The sequence below is a fragment of the Dreissena polymorpha genome, chromosome 1 (genome assembly GCF_020536995.1).
Source record: "Dreissena polymorpha isolate Duluth1 chromosome 1, UMN_Dpol_1.0, whole genome shotgun sequence".
In the NCBI taxonomy this organism is placed as follows: domain Eukaryota; kingdom Metazoa; phylum Mollusca; class Bivalvia; order Myida; family Dreissenidae; genus Dreissena; species Dreissena polymorpha.
In genome coordinates this window covers 110,822,968-110,840,417 of record NC_068355.1, presented here as the reverse complement: position 1 = coordinate 110,840,417, position 17,450 = coordinate 110,822,968, and the positions used below count along the sequence as shown (strand labels likewise).

Sequence of the window (17,450 nt, the reverse complement as noted above, 5' to 3'; positions counted from 1 at the left end):
TGTCCGAAAACTTAGAGACATTAAGTATGGACGAAAACTCGTGTGTCCGAAAATTAAGAGTCACGTAAAATAAAAATTTTTGCTAAAAAAAAGGGGTGTCCGAAAACTTAGAGTGACAGAAAACATAGAGTAGTTACGGTAAATCATAGGCAGTAATTAATAATACAGAGAGTTTTATGTAGACCTTTCAATCTTTTCTTAGACAATTCCTTACATTTTGGACCAAGACTATAATATTTGTTTTTTTGTTTACTTTTATTGTGGAGCTCTAATTTTGCTGTCACCTTTTGTAATATGCAACAGAAATACCACACACACAAATTAATGTCCATCTGTCTATTGGTGAACAAGACCATCATAGATGAAAGCTTGTACCACCGTGACAGACACTCCCAGTTCCATGTTTTTTCCATGTTTTTGCTCTCACCTACATCTTTTGTTATTAATCGCTATCGGATATTTTACGCCAATTGCAACATCTGTGCTTTAATATAAACTTCTGCATAAGTACATTTCTAGAAATTGTAAGGAACAAAGCATTGAATATATTTAAAAAAGCTTTCCTTAAATTTGATAAGTCAAGAGAGGAAAACTAAACCGTAGGAATATAAGTGAGCCTCACTCTGTGTAAAGGGGGTTTAATGCATGTGCGTAAAGTGACATCTAAGATTAGCCTGTTCAGTTTGCACAGGCTTATCAGGGAAGACATTTTCTGCATTAACTAGATTTTTGATAAACAAAAAATATCAAAAGGGGAAAGTGTTGTCCCTGATAAGCCTGTGCAAACTGCACAGGCTTAACTTGGGCGACTCTATACGTACATGTATTAAACCCGCTTTTCACAGAGACTCAAGTGATCAAGACTCAACAATTCATATCTCTTAAATTGAAGAGTCAAAGGGTCAAACTTAGCTTCAATGGAAAGACTTGATATATCCATGAAAGTTTTTTTAAAGAAGAAATTAAGTTGTTTTTGGGTGTTAATATGGAAACCTCAGAGACAAACATGCAGTTTTTATACAGATAATTTGCACAAATTAGCATTTTTGCATTAGCTAACTAGAAATAATTAAATTGATTGGACATTATGGATGACAATCAAGCCATTCAGATCAGGTGGCAGCTGTTTAAATTTACTTTTGAACACCGGATTTGGATTTTTTAGGGAAGTGGGTCATAGAAAACTATTAATTGTTACATCTCCTTACGTCATCTGTGGGTCTGCAGTGATTTGCTCCATACCGAAATTAAACATTATACAGCTAAAACAACAACATCATCTTCATCCTCATCAACATAACATCATATTCAGTCAACTTCCGAGCCAGCTGTTACAGTTAACGTATATGAATAATAGGCCAGGACTGACTTGTTTTTATACTGAATGTTTAATGCGTATTTATTACAAAACTTAGCAGGTGAGAGCAAGCATATCAACAGAAAACATATCAAATATGTATCTTTTTGTTGATTGTAATAATGCCCATGTACATAATAGTGGGTGGGCTAGATGAGAAAGGTTTTATTGAAGATAGAGTGAGAATGGTTTTAAATTATCCTTATACTTTATAAAGAAAGTGTTCCATAACAACATACATGTATGGATATGAGGTTCTTAGTTATCTGCCAGCAAGATGTGAATTGTCTCCCTTTCCATGGGTATGCTCTGTGAAAAAGGGGGTTTAATGCATGTGTGTAAAGTGTCGTCCCAGATTAGCCTGTGCAGTCCACACAGGCTAATCAGGGTCAACACTTTCCGCTTTTATGATATTTTCTGTTTAAAGAAAGTCTATTCTTTGCAAAAATACAGGTTAAGGCAGAAAGTGTCTTCCATGATTAGCCTGGGCGGACTGAACAGGCTTATCTGAGAAGACACTTTAAGCACATGCATTAAACCCCCTTTTCACTGAACGAGGCTCAAAGAAGATACAACAACCTTAGTTTACTCACCAAAACCATCAGTAAATTCTTCCAAGGAGAGAAACCCGTTGCCGTCGACGTCCAGTGAATCGAACACGTGCTCGAGCTGCTCTGGTGACAAAGGGAGCTCACTTTGAAGACGCTGCATGTCTCGTTTTGTTATGAACCCTTTTTTCTCTGTATCACACACTTGAAAGAGCTCGTGAGCTTTCTCGTTCATCAATCGCTGCATTTCGGAGCTGGATGGGTTAAGGTCACCCTCGTCCTCTTCATCTAAATGTTCAGTGTACGACGACATGCCAAGGATGATTGTATAGATCTCTGATTTTCAGTCCTTGTATCTAGGCTCCTGAAAAAAGACTTGTATGAGATCTATAAGCAAAACCGTAGTAGTGCTTGCAGACATTTATATACAATATGATATAATCTCCTCAAGGTAACCAATCAATGTCCTTGAAAAAATAGTACATGAGAATACATAGTTGGGCTTCTCTGTTAGTCCAAGGTGGTTTGCCTAAGAATTTGAAGGAAAATGGTTGGATTATTAAAACTTGTGCTATAGATTATCACTGAATTATATACCAATAGTTAGTCAACCCAGATCATGGTTTACAAGTAGCCACTGGTATATACCTGGGAAGCCTTTAACCATTTCCAGGCATACATATTCCATTAGAAAATCAAAAGAAATTATGATCTGTCTTACTAGATTGAAGTTTAAAAGCCTTTGTCTCCAACTTTTTGATACTGATGAGCAGCAAACAGCATAAAACCTGAGCAGACTGCCAGTTTCTCTACATGCAGGCTGCTCTGGTTTAAGCTGGTTGCATAAAGCCATATTGAGTGCGAAAGGGTTAAGCTATGGTCAACTTAGGTTGTCAAACTAATTCATGCAGTCTATTCTTCTTGCATAGAAATCTATAATTTCAATTAAGAAATGAATTGAAAATTGATAATAATTTGTAAATAATTTTCTTTCAGTTTGACAATATATAATAAAGACCCTGCATTTTAGCATAAACAGTCTTACAGAGCTAAGACAAATTAATATTAAATAAAACAAGAGATGTGTTTGTCAGAAACACAATGCCCCCTACTGCGCTGCTTTGATACATGTTTTTTTTCTCACCTTTGACCTTGAAGGATGACCTTGACCTTTCACCACTCAAAATGTGCAGCTCCATGAGATACACATGCATGCCAAATATCAAGTTGCTATGTGAAGGGACATAGAATTTATGAGCATTTTTCAAAACCTTAACGCAAAACCTAAATGCAAAGTGTGACGGAAAGACGGATGTATGGTCCGATCACTATATGCCCTCCTTTGGGGGCATAAAAATGTATCTCCAAACAAATGTTTTTAAGATTAGCCATAAAAATTAGAATGAAAACAGATCATTTAGCATTCTCCAAACAAATGTTTTTATGATATAAAGCCAGTAAAATTAATGAATGAAAACAGATCATTTAGCATTTTTTCTTAAAATCTTTGACCTGTAAAGTAATAACTTTATGAATATAAGGCACACAAATCTGAATGAACAGTAATCAATGAGAATCTGATTAAAAGAATTAATACAAGATAGAAGAAAATAATTTTGTCAAAACGATAACAACCAACCTTTTCCAGGTATTGTCAATCAAATGCTGATAAATATTTCAGCAAATACAATTTGTATAAACCAGAAACAACCATACTCAATTCTATATGACACTTCCAACATGATAAGGGAATATTTACCAGCTGTTACATCTTATTGATTGCATGTCGCTTTTCTCACTGATAAATGACCATAACAAATTCATAATTATGATTTTTACATGCTCTTCCCTTTTTGTTATTAAGCATACATATTTAACACACAAAAACTGTTCTTATCAGATTTTATGCAAAACCAATAGTATGGCTATAACTTTCATTTGTCATTATTTATGTCTGATTAAAGTTTATCAATAATACACATGATGGTTAAAAAATACACCTGGGACTGAGGCAAGGAATTAAAAAAACATGGTATTGAGCTTACGCTTGGTATGGTATACAAATACACTTAAATAACTAAAAATGGTGCGGCAGAGGCCGACACGTATCCCCACGCCGCATGTTTGACCCAGGGGCGCCCCAGGGTTGGTAATGGGACCATGCATAGTTGAGATTGACCGTATTGTCACAAGAGAAGTTCAGTATCAATTAGAAGTGAATCGGTGTAGAAATGAAGAAATTATAGTAAAAGGAAATTTTGGGTGGGCGTGGCCTATGTGGGCGGGCACCCCAGGGTTGGTAATGGGGCCATGCATAGTTGAGATTGACTGTATTGTAATAAGAGAGGTTCAGTATCAATTTGAAGTGAATCGGTGTAGAAATAAGGAAATCATAGTAAAAGGCAATTTTGGTGGGCGTGGCCTATGTGGGCGGTTCAGTATCAATTTGAAGTGAATCAGTGTAGAAATGAAGAAGTTATAGTAAAAGGCAATTTTGGGTGAGCGTGGCCTATGTGGGCAGGGAGCCTCAGGGTTGGTAATGGAGCCATGCATAGCTGAGATTGACCATATTGTCATAAGAAAGGTTCAGTATCAATTTGAAGTGAATCGGTGTAGAAATGAAGAAATTATAGTAAAAGGCAATTTTGGGTGGGCGTGGCCTATGTGGGTGGGGCGCCCCAGGGTTGGTAATGGGGCAATGCATAGTTGAGATTGACCGTATTGTCATAAGAGAGGTTCAGTATCAATTTGAAGACAATCGGTGTAGAAATGAAGAAATTATAGTAAAATAACCTTAAACAAGGGCTGTTTGTAAAACATGCATGCCCCCCATATGGGCTCTAAGTTGTAGTGACAGCCATTTTGTAAATATGTTTTTTGTCACTGTGACCTTGACCTTTGACCTAGTGACCTGAAAATCAATAGGGGTCATCTGCGAGTCATGATCAATGTACCTATGAAGTTTCATGATCCTAGCCATAAGCTTTCCTGAGTTATCATCAGGAAACCATTTTACTATTTCGGGTCACTGTGACCTTGACCTTTGACCTAGTGACCTGAAAATCAATAGGGGTCATCCGCCAGTCATGATCAATCTTCCTATCAAGTTTCATGATCCTAGGCATAAGCGTTCTTGAGTTATCATCCGGAAACCATTTTACTATTTCGGGTCACTGTGACCTTGACCTTTGACCTAGTGACCTGAAAATCAATAGGGGTCATCTGCTAGTCATGATCAATCTACCTATCAAGTTTCATGATCCTAGGCATAAGGGTTCTTGAATTATCATCAGGAAACCATTTTACTATTTCGGGTCACAGTGACCTTGACCTTTGACCTAGTTACCTGAAAATCAACAGGGATCATCTGCTAGTTATGATCAATCTACCTATGAAGTTTCATGATCCTAGGCATAAGCGTTCTTGAATTATCATCCGGAAACCATTTTACTATTTCGGGTCACAGTGACCTTGACCTTTGACCTAGTGACCTCAAAATCAATAAGGGTCATCTGTGAGTCATGATCAATGTACCTATAAAGTTTCATGATCCTAGGCCTAAGCGTTCTTGAGTTATCGTCTGACAACCACCTGGTGGACGGACAGACCGACCGACCGACAGACCGACATGAGCAAAGCAATATACCCCCTCTTCTTCGAAGGGGGGCATAAAAATGAGTAAAAATCTCTGACCCAGCCCCACCCCAACCCCCATTACTTTTGACCTATGGGTCAGATCAAAATTCCAAATAGTGCAGGGTCGCTCATATGCTCATAGCTACCATGTGTGTAAGTTTCAAGGTTCTAGTGCTAATATTGTAGGAGGAGATAGTGGCCAGGACGGACGGACAGACGGAAGGACTGCGGAGACAACCACAATATCCCCACGATTTTCAAAAAGCGTGGGTATAAAGACAATTTTGGGTGGGTGTGGCCTATTATGGGCGGGGCGCCCCAGGGTTGGTAATGGGGCCATACATAGTTAAGATTGACCGTATTGTCATAAATGATGTTCAGTATCAATTTGAAGTAAATCGGTGTAGAAATGAAGAAATTATAGTAAAAGGCAATTTTGGGCGTGGCCTATGTGGCCGGGGCACCCCAGGGTTGGTAATGGGGCCATGCATAGTTGAGATTGACTGTATTGTCATAAAAGAGGTTCAGTATCGAATCGGTGTAGAAATAAGGAAATTATAGTAAAAGGCAATTTTAGGTGGGCATGGCCTATGTGGGCGGGGCGCCCCAGGGTTGGAAATGGGGCCATGCATAGATGAGAATGACCATATTGTCATAAGAGAGGTTCGGTATCAATTTGAAGTGAATCAGTGTAGAAATGAAGAAATTATAGTAAAAGGCAATTTTGGGTGGGCGTGGCCTATGTGGGCGTGGCCTATGTGGGCGGGGTGCCCTAGGGTTGGTAATGGGGCCATGCATAGCTGAGATTGACCGTATTGTCATAAGAGAGGTTCAGTATCAATTTAAAGTGAATCAGTGTAGAAATCAAGAAATTATAGTAAAAGGCAATTTTGGGTGGGCGTGGCCTATGTGGCTGGGGCGCCCCAGGGTTGGTAATGGGGCCATGCATAATTGAGATTGACCGTATTGTCATAAGAGAGGCTCAGTTTCAATTTGAAGTAAATTGGTGCAGAAATGAAGAAGTTAATGTAAAATAACAAAAAAAATGAGTGAAAATCTCTGACCTGGCCCCGCATGAGCCAGAGCCATGAAACTTGCCATTATATAGTTGTTCTCAATCATCTGGGGGTGCTTCACATTTAACACCCATAATCCTAGGGGCTAAGGTCAAGGTCACTCATTGAGGTCAAATGGGAAGTCCATCCGTTCAGAAAACTTTTGTGTCCAGAAGCATATTGGCGGGGGATATCAATTCAACAATTTTGCGTGTTTTAGTTAATTTGTCTTGGAATGTTTGCAGGTGTCCAATGTGTCAACACATTAAATAATAAAGACTACAAATATACTCCCCAGAATGGCAAAAAGGGGCCAAAAATGTCAAACTTGTTGTATTGATTCCTTGGTTGGCATTCTGGCAGGCACATGTATTTTTATTTTGTATTGGCGATCATCTTCAAACCCACAAAAATGCCAGAAAAATGTGACTGAAAAAAGGCCTTCATAGTATTTTCAACTGTTTTGCATCATATTTTACGGAATGTTATATTAACCCTTTCCAACTCAGAAGCAAAGTGAAAAGGATTATGTGCATACAGCATAAAACCAGAACAGCATGCGAGTAACTCGCAGAGACTGTTCAGGTTTTATGCTCTTTGCTGCTCATTAGTATCAAAGGGTTGGAAATGAAGCCTTTAAAACTTGAATCTAGTAAGAAAAGTCTTAAATTAAATTTAACTTTCTAAGGGACTACAAATGTGTCAAAACATGTATCTAAGTAGTAAAGGGTTAATTGCATGTTTGTTTTGAAACCTGAAGCTGTTACTGCATAATAGGTTGTTGATGCTTAAAGGTATACTACAATCCACCATATCAATTCTACAATCTGAAGCACCTGCAAGGCATATTGCAATAAGTTGTCATTGGGACATACCAGTTCAAAAGTGATGTAACTTGACTGCCTTTTTTTTACTCAAATCACATTCGTAATATATATAGGATCTGGCACGAGTTCTCATATCATACCATATTTTATTAAGCGAGTTCAGGAATTTTGTTATAAGTAAGCAAGCCTTTGGCGAGCTCATACTAACGAATTTCCTGGACGAGTTTAATAAAATATGGTATGATATGACAACGTGTGTCATATCTTTTTTATCACATGCTTTTAAATGAGCAAATTAAATAAATATTAACGCAAACATAATGATAAATCTCGAATATTGTTTACATTTCCTGACGTCATTTGGAATGCCTCGGCTTTTACAAAGCAAAATGCGATTGGTCAATAAACGAAAACTAAGCCAATGAAAACGCTTTAAAATGTTGTATTACACATGTGTAATAAAAAAAATATGTAATGGTTGTATTACATTGGAAACAGGGTATAGCATGTGATAATTAAGATATGCAGTTAATCTAGTAATTAATGGTTTCAAAACTGTGACGTTGGCAATCTAATTAAAAAAGATTTAAATAATCAACTTATACAATTTAAAAAAAATGTTATAATTGTTTGCACATGTAAGTTTACTTCTGTGAAATGATTTGAATTTGCCAGAGATAAATTTAACAAGTGCAATTTCACATACGAACATGTTTGCACGGTTTTAAATTGAGAGCAATTTCATGTACCAACATGTTTGTGCAGTTTTAAATTCATGCTTAAATTCATGCTTTCAATTCTTATTTTTTTGCAAACCAATATTTATTGATTAGTGATGTAACACTAGATCTTGAAAATGCAAGTGGACTGCAAGACTGCTTTATGATTGCACTATGCAAGTTTATGGGTCCGTAACAGATAAGGGTGTTGATTGGCATTTGTGAAATGGCAGGAGCAAAAAAAAAACTCGATCATCCCTTAAAATTAGTCATTCCAACAGAATAATATTACATTTTTATCTTGTACAAAATACCTGCTTTTATAAAGTTCCGTTTTACACAAAGGCACACAACAATTAATATCATGTGCCCAATATACTTCTTTACTGAAATAATTGTAAACAAAACACAAAATAAATTCCCGTTAATAATCTTTAATCAAGTTGCTAAGAAACTTGATATCTGAGCACCAGATTAATTATAATAGCTTATTGAATGAGCTTCAATGGAAACTCTATCCAATGATGCAACATTTGGCGGTCACTAATTGTTTTTGCCTCCAGGGAAAAGTTTTGTGCATTTTAGTATATCAACAATTGTTGGCCATTAAAGGCAGACCCTTGTCTGGTTGTATGGTTAAGGTAATAAAAAAGGCCCTAGGGAAAGAAAATGAACAACAAAATGATCAACCAACATTTTATAAGTACATACTATTTTATGAGACAAGAAGAAAGACTGAAAGTGGAAAGGCCATTATTAGTGATTGTTGTACATCACATGGCTCTTTTTCACCATTTCAGAAATATGACCTATTCATGTGAAATTGAGAATTTTTGCATCTATTTAATTTAAATTGGGAAACAGTTGCATTGCTTGATTTTTAACTTTTAAACAATTATCCTAACCTGTTAAATGGATATTACAATTTTAAGCTCTTTATTTCAATGCTTTGCTGCTTTTTACAAACATCTGAAAATTCAATACATCCATTGGGAATAAGGGGTATGGATTTGTTAAAAAAGGCACGTGTTGCCATTGGAAATATGACTGAATAAAATCAGCCAAACCAAGGCCTGCATTAGAACCCCTGTTTTTTTCACACAAACTGCCCCAGGAAAATGCTGTGCAATATACAATCGCACTATTTTACCAGTTCCCACTCAAAAGCTAAGTGAAAATGATTATGTGCAAACAGCATAAAACCAGAACAGCCTGCCAGTAACTGCGAGGAAATGAAGCCTTTAAAACTTGAATTTAGGAGGAAAGGTCTTTAACTAAATTTAACTTTCTAAGGGACTATAAATACATCAAAATACATTTTTAAGTGCTAAAGGGTTAAGGAAATAGAAATAGCAGAGGCCCACCATCAAATGGCCTCAACGTATTGAAAGATCAAGGGTTGGCAGCCGGGACCAAAAAGTAAGATTTCTATTCCAGCATGGTTCATGAACAATCTTACTACACATGTGTGGGAAGCTGCCCACTATAGCTGTCTCAAATTTTGAAAATAAGTAAACACATCAGAGACTACCCAACGGGCGACTAGAGCAATTATTTACCTCTAACGCCCGTGATTTCGCCCTACGAGCCCAGAAAAGCGAAGATCAAGTCGCTTGATTATTTGAGTAAGCAAGACTGGAAAAGCGAAAATCAAGCCGCATGATTATTATTGCTAAGGCATTTTACCGTTATTAATAAGTTTATTGCTTTTTGTTTATCGGTTACACAATTTACCCCCCGCACGGATCGCTAATTGACCGTGACAAAGAAGTCGCTTAATATTGGTTGCTATTAACAACACACTCGTGCCTCTTCGCGCATGCTGTAAGTTGTCTTATGATAACATGATAATTGATTGACCATCCGATTATTGCAGGTTTTTGGCAGACGGCACGGTTAAAGAAAGTCAGCAAAATTATTAAAGAAAAACTAAATTGATTAAAGGTCTATTAATTACGTAGATCCACAACTGTATTAAGTCCAGTGAGTTTTGTCAGCGTCGGCTTGAAGTCACCCCTGGGTGACATGAATCTGCTTCTAGTCACCCCTGGGTGACTTGTGGGCCATTTCAGGTCGACAATGATCCAATGAGCCTGACTAGCATGTGCAAACTGCACAGGCTAATCTGGGATGAAACTTTATTCACATCCATTAAGCCGTGTTTTCCCAAAGGGCTGTTTTTATGTTTCTCAAACTTCCTCATCTAACTTAAAGCCATGGGTGAGTACTCAAGTACCTAGTTATCATTTTTCAATAATAATGTATTTGTGATTGGTTAATCCAAAACTAGGCATTAGATATTGGGTACAAGTGCTACATGTTACATATTAATCTTTAAAACATATTTTGTATGAACTTTATACCAACTTGATTACATCTTCTGTCTTTAAAAAAGTACATTATTCTATATATAAAAGAAACACAAAAAACAATTACACAAAACCAGGTTTTCAAAGCATTAATCATGAATCAACTTTATTTTAAATAATTTTTATATCCTTGATCTGCATGTAAGCTACCTAAACACAAAATCTTAGAACAAATCCTCCATCTATACTTAACTCTTTCTATTTTGAGTAGCAATGATTTCATCTTGATCCATTTAGTCTCATATTGAATCCCAAGCTGGGTCTGCATGTAAAAATCACTAAATTTCTATAAAAAAAAACACCAAAAATCTTATTGTTGAGTGGAAACCATTTTTCTATTTTTAGAAACAGTGATCTTGAACCTTAATTAAATCCACCACAACTGGAACCCCATACTTATAGGCCCCCATGTAAGCTACCATGCACACAGTTTAAAACAATACCTCCACGAAAACCATTTTTCTTTTTTTTGTTTAAATGACCTTGACCTTATTCTGACTTCACCAAAATGCAATCCCAAGCTTATTCTGCACGTAAGCAACCTACATACAAAGTTTCCATGTAAAAAACTTGATAAAAAAATCAAATTATTGATTGAGCGGAAACAAATGAAACGTGAAAAGGGGTTTAATGCATGTACGCAAACAGTTGTCCCAGATTAGCATTTGCAGTTCTTGAAGGTCACATAATGTTTATATTCTGTCAAGCCGTGTGTAATCATCTGTGAACCCATGGATCCTGCACCCTGTTGTTGCATACTATATGAAACCAATATTTCTTGTTGGACATTAATTTTCCCAGTTTTTTGTTTTGTCAGCTCAACCAAATCAAAGCGCTGAAGGCACTGAAGTTGTTCGCTATTTATTTTGCATAATTTTAGATGCAGCTCATTTTTCAAAATTAATCGCAAGTCTGAAATAAACACATGCCATTTAAATTTATAAAGAGTTTGTCATAATGCATGGGTCGAGATTTGTTTGCACTTTTTATCATCCTATCTATTTTATAGAGATAACTTAGACAAAAAAAGAACAACATAGCCCTTTTTTGACATTCTGAAAGCATAGAAAGTATAATGAAAATAAAAAATAAAAACTGAATATAAAGACAATTTGCAATCACCATCATAGTAAATGAATATTGTTGGAATATCGAATACCTATCTCACTTAGAATATTATTTCATGATGGAAATTCCCTGTACAAAACTTTTGATTTTTGACACCATATACAAATTCAAAATATGCAATAAGATAATTGATGAAAATATATATAAAAAAAAAAATCTGCGAGCAATATACTTTTTACTCACGAATTAGGTAGTCATAAAGACGGCCCTGTTGACCTGTACTTTGTTGTTTATGCATTACTGGTTACCCTAGGAGTTCACACTGTGTCAACATCTCTGACTTAAACATAGATATAGAGCACTAATGCGCTCTTTCGGCGTAGCTGTTTTACCCAGCTTTTCACCTTAAATGTAACATAACGCCAGCAGACACGCATGAAGATTTTCGAATATTTAGTAGGCTGATTCAAGATAAAACCTCTGAACGTTAGCTACATCACTGTGTCTGTGCTCAGCGCAAAGGATGTAGCACTGCTCAGTGTAAGGAATTCTGTCTACTGTCTGTATGTTCAAACAACACAAATTGTGGCCCAGTTACAATTAAGCGTTAAAATCCATCTCGCAGAATTTCAGGGTCAGTATCGTTCACTAAATCATCCGGGGAATATATAATTGACTATCGATAAACACAGTATTGCTTTTAAGATGAGAAAACAAACATTACTGTAATAGTATAGTGTCACAATAAGAGGAAAATCGTTTAATTATCCAACCACAAATGTTTGCCGTACTCGGTCAGCACGTCTGGAAATTGTTCCTGAACGCCTGGATAGGCTGCCCTTATTTACAAGTTTGCTATTTTGAATTAAATTTTGTATCAAAAAGCATTGTGCTAAAATGTGCCATTTACAATTCACAATGAGATTTTTAATGACCCTCTTCATGCAAAAATGGGTCTCATTCCATACGCGCCCATCATATATATAGCCCACTCAGTCTGCGCATCTCTCAGTCTGGTCAGGAGATACATAATGAGACCATAACACATTGAGTGATTTAATAGCGAACAGCATCGCCTCTGACCAGACTGCACAAATGCACATGCTGGCCGAAACGCATATGACACATTTTCGCATGACCCGGCTATGAAAGTTTGATTTAAATGTGTCGAAAGAAAACTGGGTGTGAATCAAATATTAACATCCGATATATTTCGATGGTAAAGAAATATACTCATAATACGGCATGTGAGGACGCATGTGTGGTTTGACAATGATAATACACATTTCTTGCGGTGAATATGCGACTAAGAGCAGGGGTGGCGAAATCTAAAAAAAACTATACTTGTCTACGGACAACCATTTAGGAACTTGTCCGTTGGTGAACTAAAGTTGTCCCTTAATGTGTATATAAATTATAAACGCATTTATTGATTAATGTAAAATAATGTGGAATAAATAAAATGAGTATAATTTGCTTGTGTTTTAGTTGTAGTTGGATTTCCATGGTACATTCATTATAGCAGTATTATAAACAATATAAAGACTTTCTCAAACTTTTCTTGATCACTTTTTAGTTGACAAGACATGTGTTAGACACTTTTTTCATGAGCAGACAAGGTGTCCTTACATTAACAGTCATTCCAGTGTAAAGTTCACACTTAGTATTGGCCAAAAGGGGGAACTGCTTACATATTTTACATGTAGCAATTTAATTAGCATCAACTGGTAAACATGGAAAATCTTTTAGCCAAGATTCTTGAACAGTCCTGGTGCATTTATTTAGATGATATTTTTTATCATACATGTAATCTTTTTTTTTTTGGGGGGGGGGGGGTGGGGGGGGACTTCTCAAAACTTCGGGTTTCTGCTCCGTTGTTGAAGATTTAAAAAAAAAATGCCATCTTTACCTTTAAAGTCGTCTTAAATAACAAGGAAGAGCGTGTTTTGGTTATCTTAGTTCGATACTTTTATATCCGTCTGATTCTAAAAATAAAGAAACCAGTCTGTACACTGTCTAACAATCGGGCCGAATGCTGAAAATGCAGCATACTCCCGGTCTCTTATAGAATAAGGGAAATCACTGCGCAGGAGAGTGCCCGTATTTTAGCTTGATTTTTTCGCAAATAGCACTGACAATGTAATAGCGTGTCAACATCCGTTTTGTAAAACTTAATTTGTGACGGCTTCAATACAATGTATTTTTTTTTTATTCCTCGACCCGACTTTTTAAAAACTGGTTGTCCCCGGACAACTTAATTGAAAAAAATCAGTTGCCCAGACAAGCAAATGTACGACTAGGGCAACTCGGACATTTGATTTCGCCACCCCTGAACGGCTGAAGAGGGGAAAAAAAACATGATAGTTAAACTTTTGTTTTCAATTTAATTATTTAGAAACATAAATTGCAAACTTTATTTAAAAGTCAGCATTTACGCAGACTACCTTTTTTAAAGATATTTCTTGTTATATTTAGTTGTTTTTTTTATATTCGGTTTATGCAATTATAAAGCATTTTTGTATTTCAAAAGTATACCTGTAGTAATTGGAGAACGCATGTTCAACGCTTCATAAATTGAGTACTATGAATATAAACAAGCTTAACCTTCTACTATTGCGTTGTTAGCACCCGTAAATACAAAAGATTGCCGCTATCTGTTGAGAACAAAAGAACGTTTCCCAGAAATAACAAATTTAACCCCGCTGTAGTACATGTAGCATGCACTATGAACAAGGTTACAAAACATCCCACTATACTTGTTCATCAGCAAAAGTGTTATTTTCCCGCATCTATTAATCTAAGCCTCAGATGTGGTGGTTATCATTCTTAGTGTAGTTAAGAGCAGACAGTCTTGCAATGTGTAGTACTAACCTTAGTTGTTCGCAAGCAAACAACTAAAAATCAAATGTTCAACAAATGTTTACGTCTTAAGTCTTTTATAAGGCATTATAAGTTAATCCACAAATTTAAGATCAAATGAATATTGCAGATTATACATATCCACCACACATAATGTCAACGAAACTAAATGAATCCATAGTATTCAATGTGTTCATATTCCCAATGAAAACAATACACGGATTATTGCTCACATACTAAGGGTTATCTTAATAGCGCTGTAACACAATTTGGTAAAGAATGCTATTATGAACCTTATAAAATGATCTTGTTGATTATTCCCAACAAACCAGGAGGGGTTATTTTCAGGTCACTTTGTGTTCATTAAAATCCTCCTTAAAAATATCATGGTAGTAAAATGTATCACCACAAAAATGCAACCATTTTACCCTTTACCACTTTAAGATACGTATTTTGACGCATTTGTAGTCGCTTAAAAAGTAGAATTTAATTAAAGACTTTTTTTTACTGAATTCAGGTTTTAAAGGCTTCATTTCCAACCCTGAGATACTGAGCTGCAAACAGCATAAAACCTGAACAAACTGCGAGTTACTCGCAGGCTGTTCTGATTTTATGCTGTTTGCACATATCCATTTTCAATTTGCTTCTGAGTGGGAAAGGGTTTAATGTCCATTTAAACAAGAAATTCCAGAATCATTAATGCACATTGCTTCATAAATGTTTGCCTCAAATAAAAAACAACAACTCGACACACAAAATTATATAAATTAATATAAATATTATACTTACAGAGATTTAGTCCAGCAATTTTGATATGAAGCAAATCGTTCAGAAGTTTACCATACTCCAGATTGTCTTGTGTGCATTAGTTGCTAAATATTACCCTTGAAACAGATACCAACTGACCCATTCACAGATAATAGTTTGAATATGTAATCACAATTTGCAGTGTACATGTACTTCCTCCACAATCATGCAGATAAAAAAACACAAATTTTGATTTAGATATTCATGCATTTTTTTATCAATAAAGCACAAGTTTTTCGCACTTAACAAGATAGTGTTTGCCTAAAATGTAATACCAGTTTAAGTTCTCTGTTAATTCTATGATAAACAATTGTTAGACCAGGAAAGCAATGACAAAGGCTTTTGTTAGTACGTTATTGTAACTACACATGCCTTAATGGATATTAACCCTTCAAGGCTTTATTAGCTGATTTTATAGAAGTTTTGAGCTCATATTCCCAAAAGCAAAATTTAAATAGTTGTAACCATATCCAGTCCGAAAGTCCCAATTGATAGTTGGACTTTAAAGGGGCCTTTTCACAGATTTTGGCATGTTTTGAAGTTTGTCATTAAATGCTTTATATTGATAAATGTCAACATTAAACTTTAAAAGCTCCAGTAAAAAATAAAAAATAACATTTAAAAAGGGAAAAACAAAGTAGCCCGCAGCAGGGCTCGAACCAGTAACCCCCGGAATCCTGAAGTAAAAATGCATTAGCCAACTGAGTATCCTGCCAAGCATACATCAGTTGCATATTTCATACGTTATATAAGCAATCTTCATAGTTTCACAAATTTAAACGACAACAACAGAACTCTCCAAATTATTCAATCGTTTCGCGTTGCAACACTTTATAATTTTTAGGTTTTTAAATCGTCGAAACATGCATATAATGGCTATATAAGACCATGGCAAATGTTTTGTAGTACTGTTTCCTCACAAATATCATACCTAAACCGAAAATTTGCGAATCTGAAACAACTTTTTAAAATTTTGTCAATTTACCAAACTGTGAAAAGATCCCTTTATGATGGTTTGAAATAGAGCAGTTAAGTATAGAAATAAAAAGTTGAAAGTTATAATAATATCTTTTTAAATGATGTCTTGATGTTTAATATTTTCCTTTTATTGTAAATGTTATCAATAATTATTAAAAAATTAAAAAAGATACAATAATATGTTTTCCCGGACTAAATTGACGCTTACATTCCCAATTTCACAGATATGGGTTATACACGGCTGTTAATCACGGGCGCCTACTCTATTTTGCGATGCATTGATAAATGAGCCAATGCTATGTCCGAGGTGGCACTAAGGACCGGATGTTATGATATGTCACGGATAATTCTACAGAGTGATATAGTTTTTATATCTGTTTTTTTCAACATATTTTGCATTATTTTTAAAATAGGGCAATGTAGTGCGATTCAGCGAAAATTTGTTTATCCATACATGTATAGAAACATATAATGACAGCCCATTTGGAAACGTAACAAACTTAATAAGTTGTGGCAGGGTAAAGAATCTACTAGAAAGTCAATGTAGTTTGCGTGTCCGACGAACAAATTTCCAACCAATGAAATCGCTAACAACATCAAACTATTGCTTTGAACATTTATAAGTTGTTCCATGCACAAAAACATCGGATTCTTATTGATCTAATAGATAATGGATCTAATAGATAATGGATCTAATAGATAATGGATCTAATATATAATGGATCTAATAGATAATGGATCTAATAGATAATGGATCTAATAGATAATGGATCTAATAGATAATGGATCTAATAGATAATGGATCTTATAGATAATGGATCTAATAGATAATGGATCTAATAGATAATGGATCTAATAGATAATGGATCTAATAGATAATGGATCTAATAGATAATGGATCTAATAGATAATGGATCTAATAGATAATGGATCTAATAGATAATTGATCTAATAGATAATGGATCTAATAGATAATGGATCTAATAGATAATGGATCTAATAGATAATGGATCTAATAGATAATGGATCTAATAGATAATGGATCTAATAGATAATTTGGTGTTTTTCCAAAAGAGATTGAGAGGATTCCAAGGAGGTGGCGCTAATGACAGGAGGTGGCGCTAATGACAGGAGGTGGCGCTAATGACAGGAGGTGGCGCTAATGACAGGAGGTGGCGCTAATGACAGGAGGTGGTGCCAATGCACATTTTCAGCTTTTTAAATTTT

At 35.6% G+C, this 17,450-nt stretch overlaps 1 protein-coding gene across 5 annotated transcripts in view; it reads right to left on the bottom strand.

The window, feature by feature from the left end:
* Window positions 1-15,351, bottom strand: part of LOC127844343 (EF-hand calcium-binding domain-containing protein 4B-like) — a 67,182-nt gene extending 51,831 nt beyond the window's left edge. For 4 of the 5 annotated variants that reach the window (XM_052374466.1, XM_052374478.1, XM_052374488.1 and 1 more), the window contains exons 1-2: window positions 3,545-3,638; window positions 1,951-2,269 (exon numbers count right to left, since the gene is read on the bottom strand). In XM_052374466.1, the coding sequence (XP_052230426.1) occupies window positions 1,951-2,218 (268 nt within the window). In that variant the 5' untranslated portion in view covers window positions 2,219-2,269; window positions 3,545-3,638. Of the gene's footprint in view, window positions 1-1,950; window positions 2,270-3,544; window positions 3,639-15,227 lie in introns of those variants that run through there. The other variant, XM_052374469.1, reaches the window with a different exon arrangement.
* Between the last annotated feature and the right edge of the window lie 2,099 nt (window positions 15,352-17,450).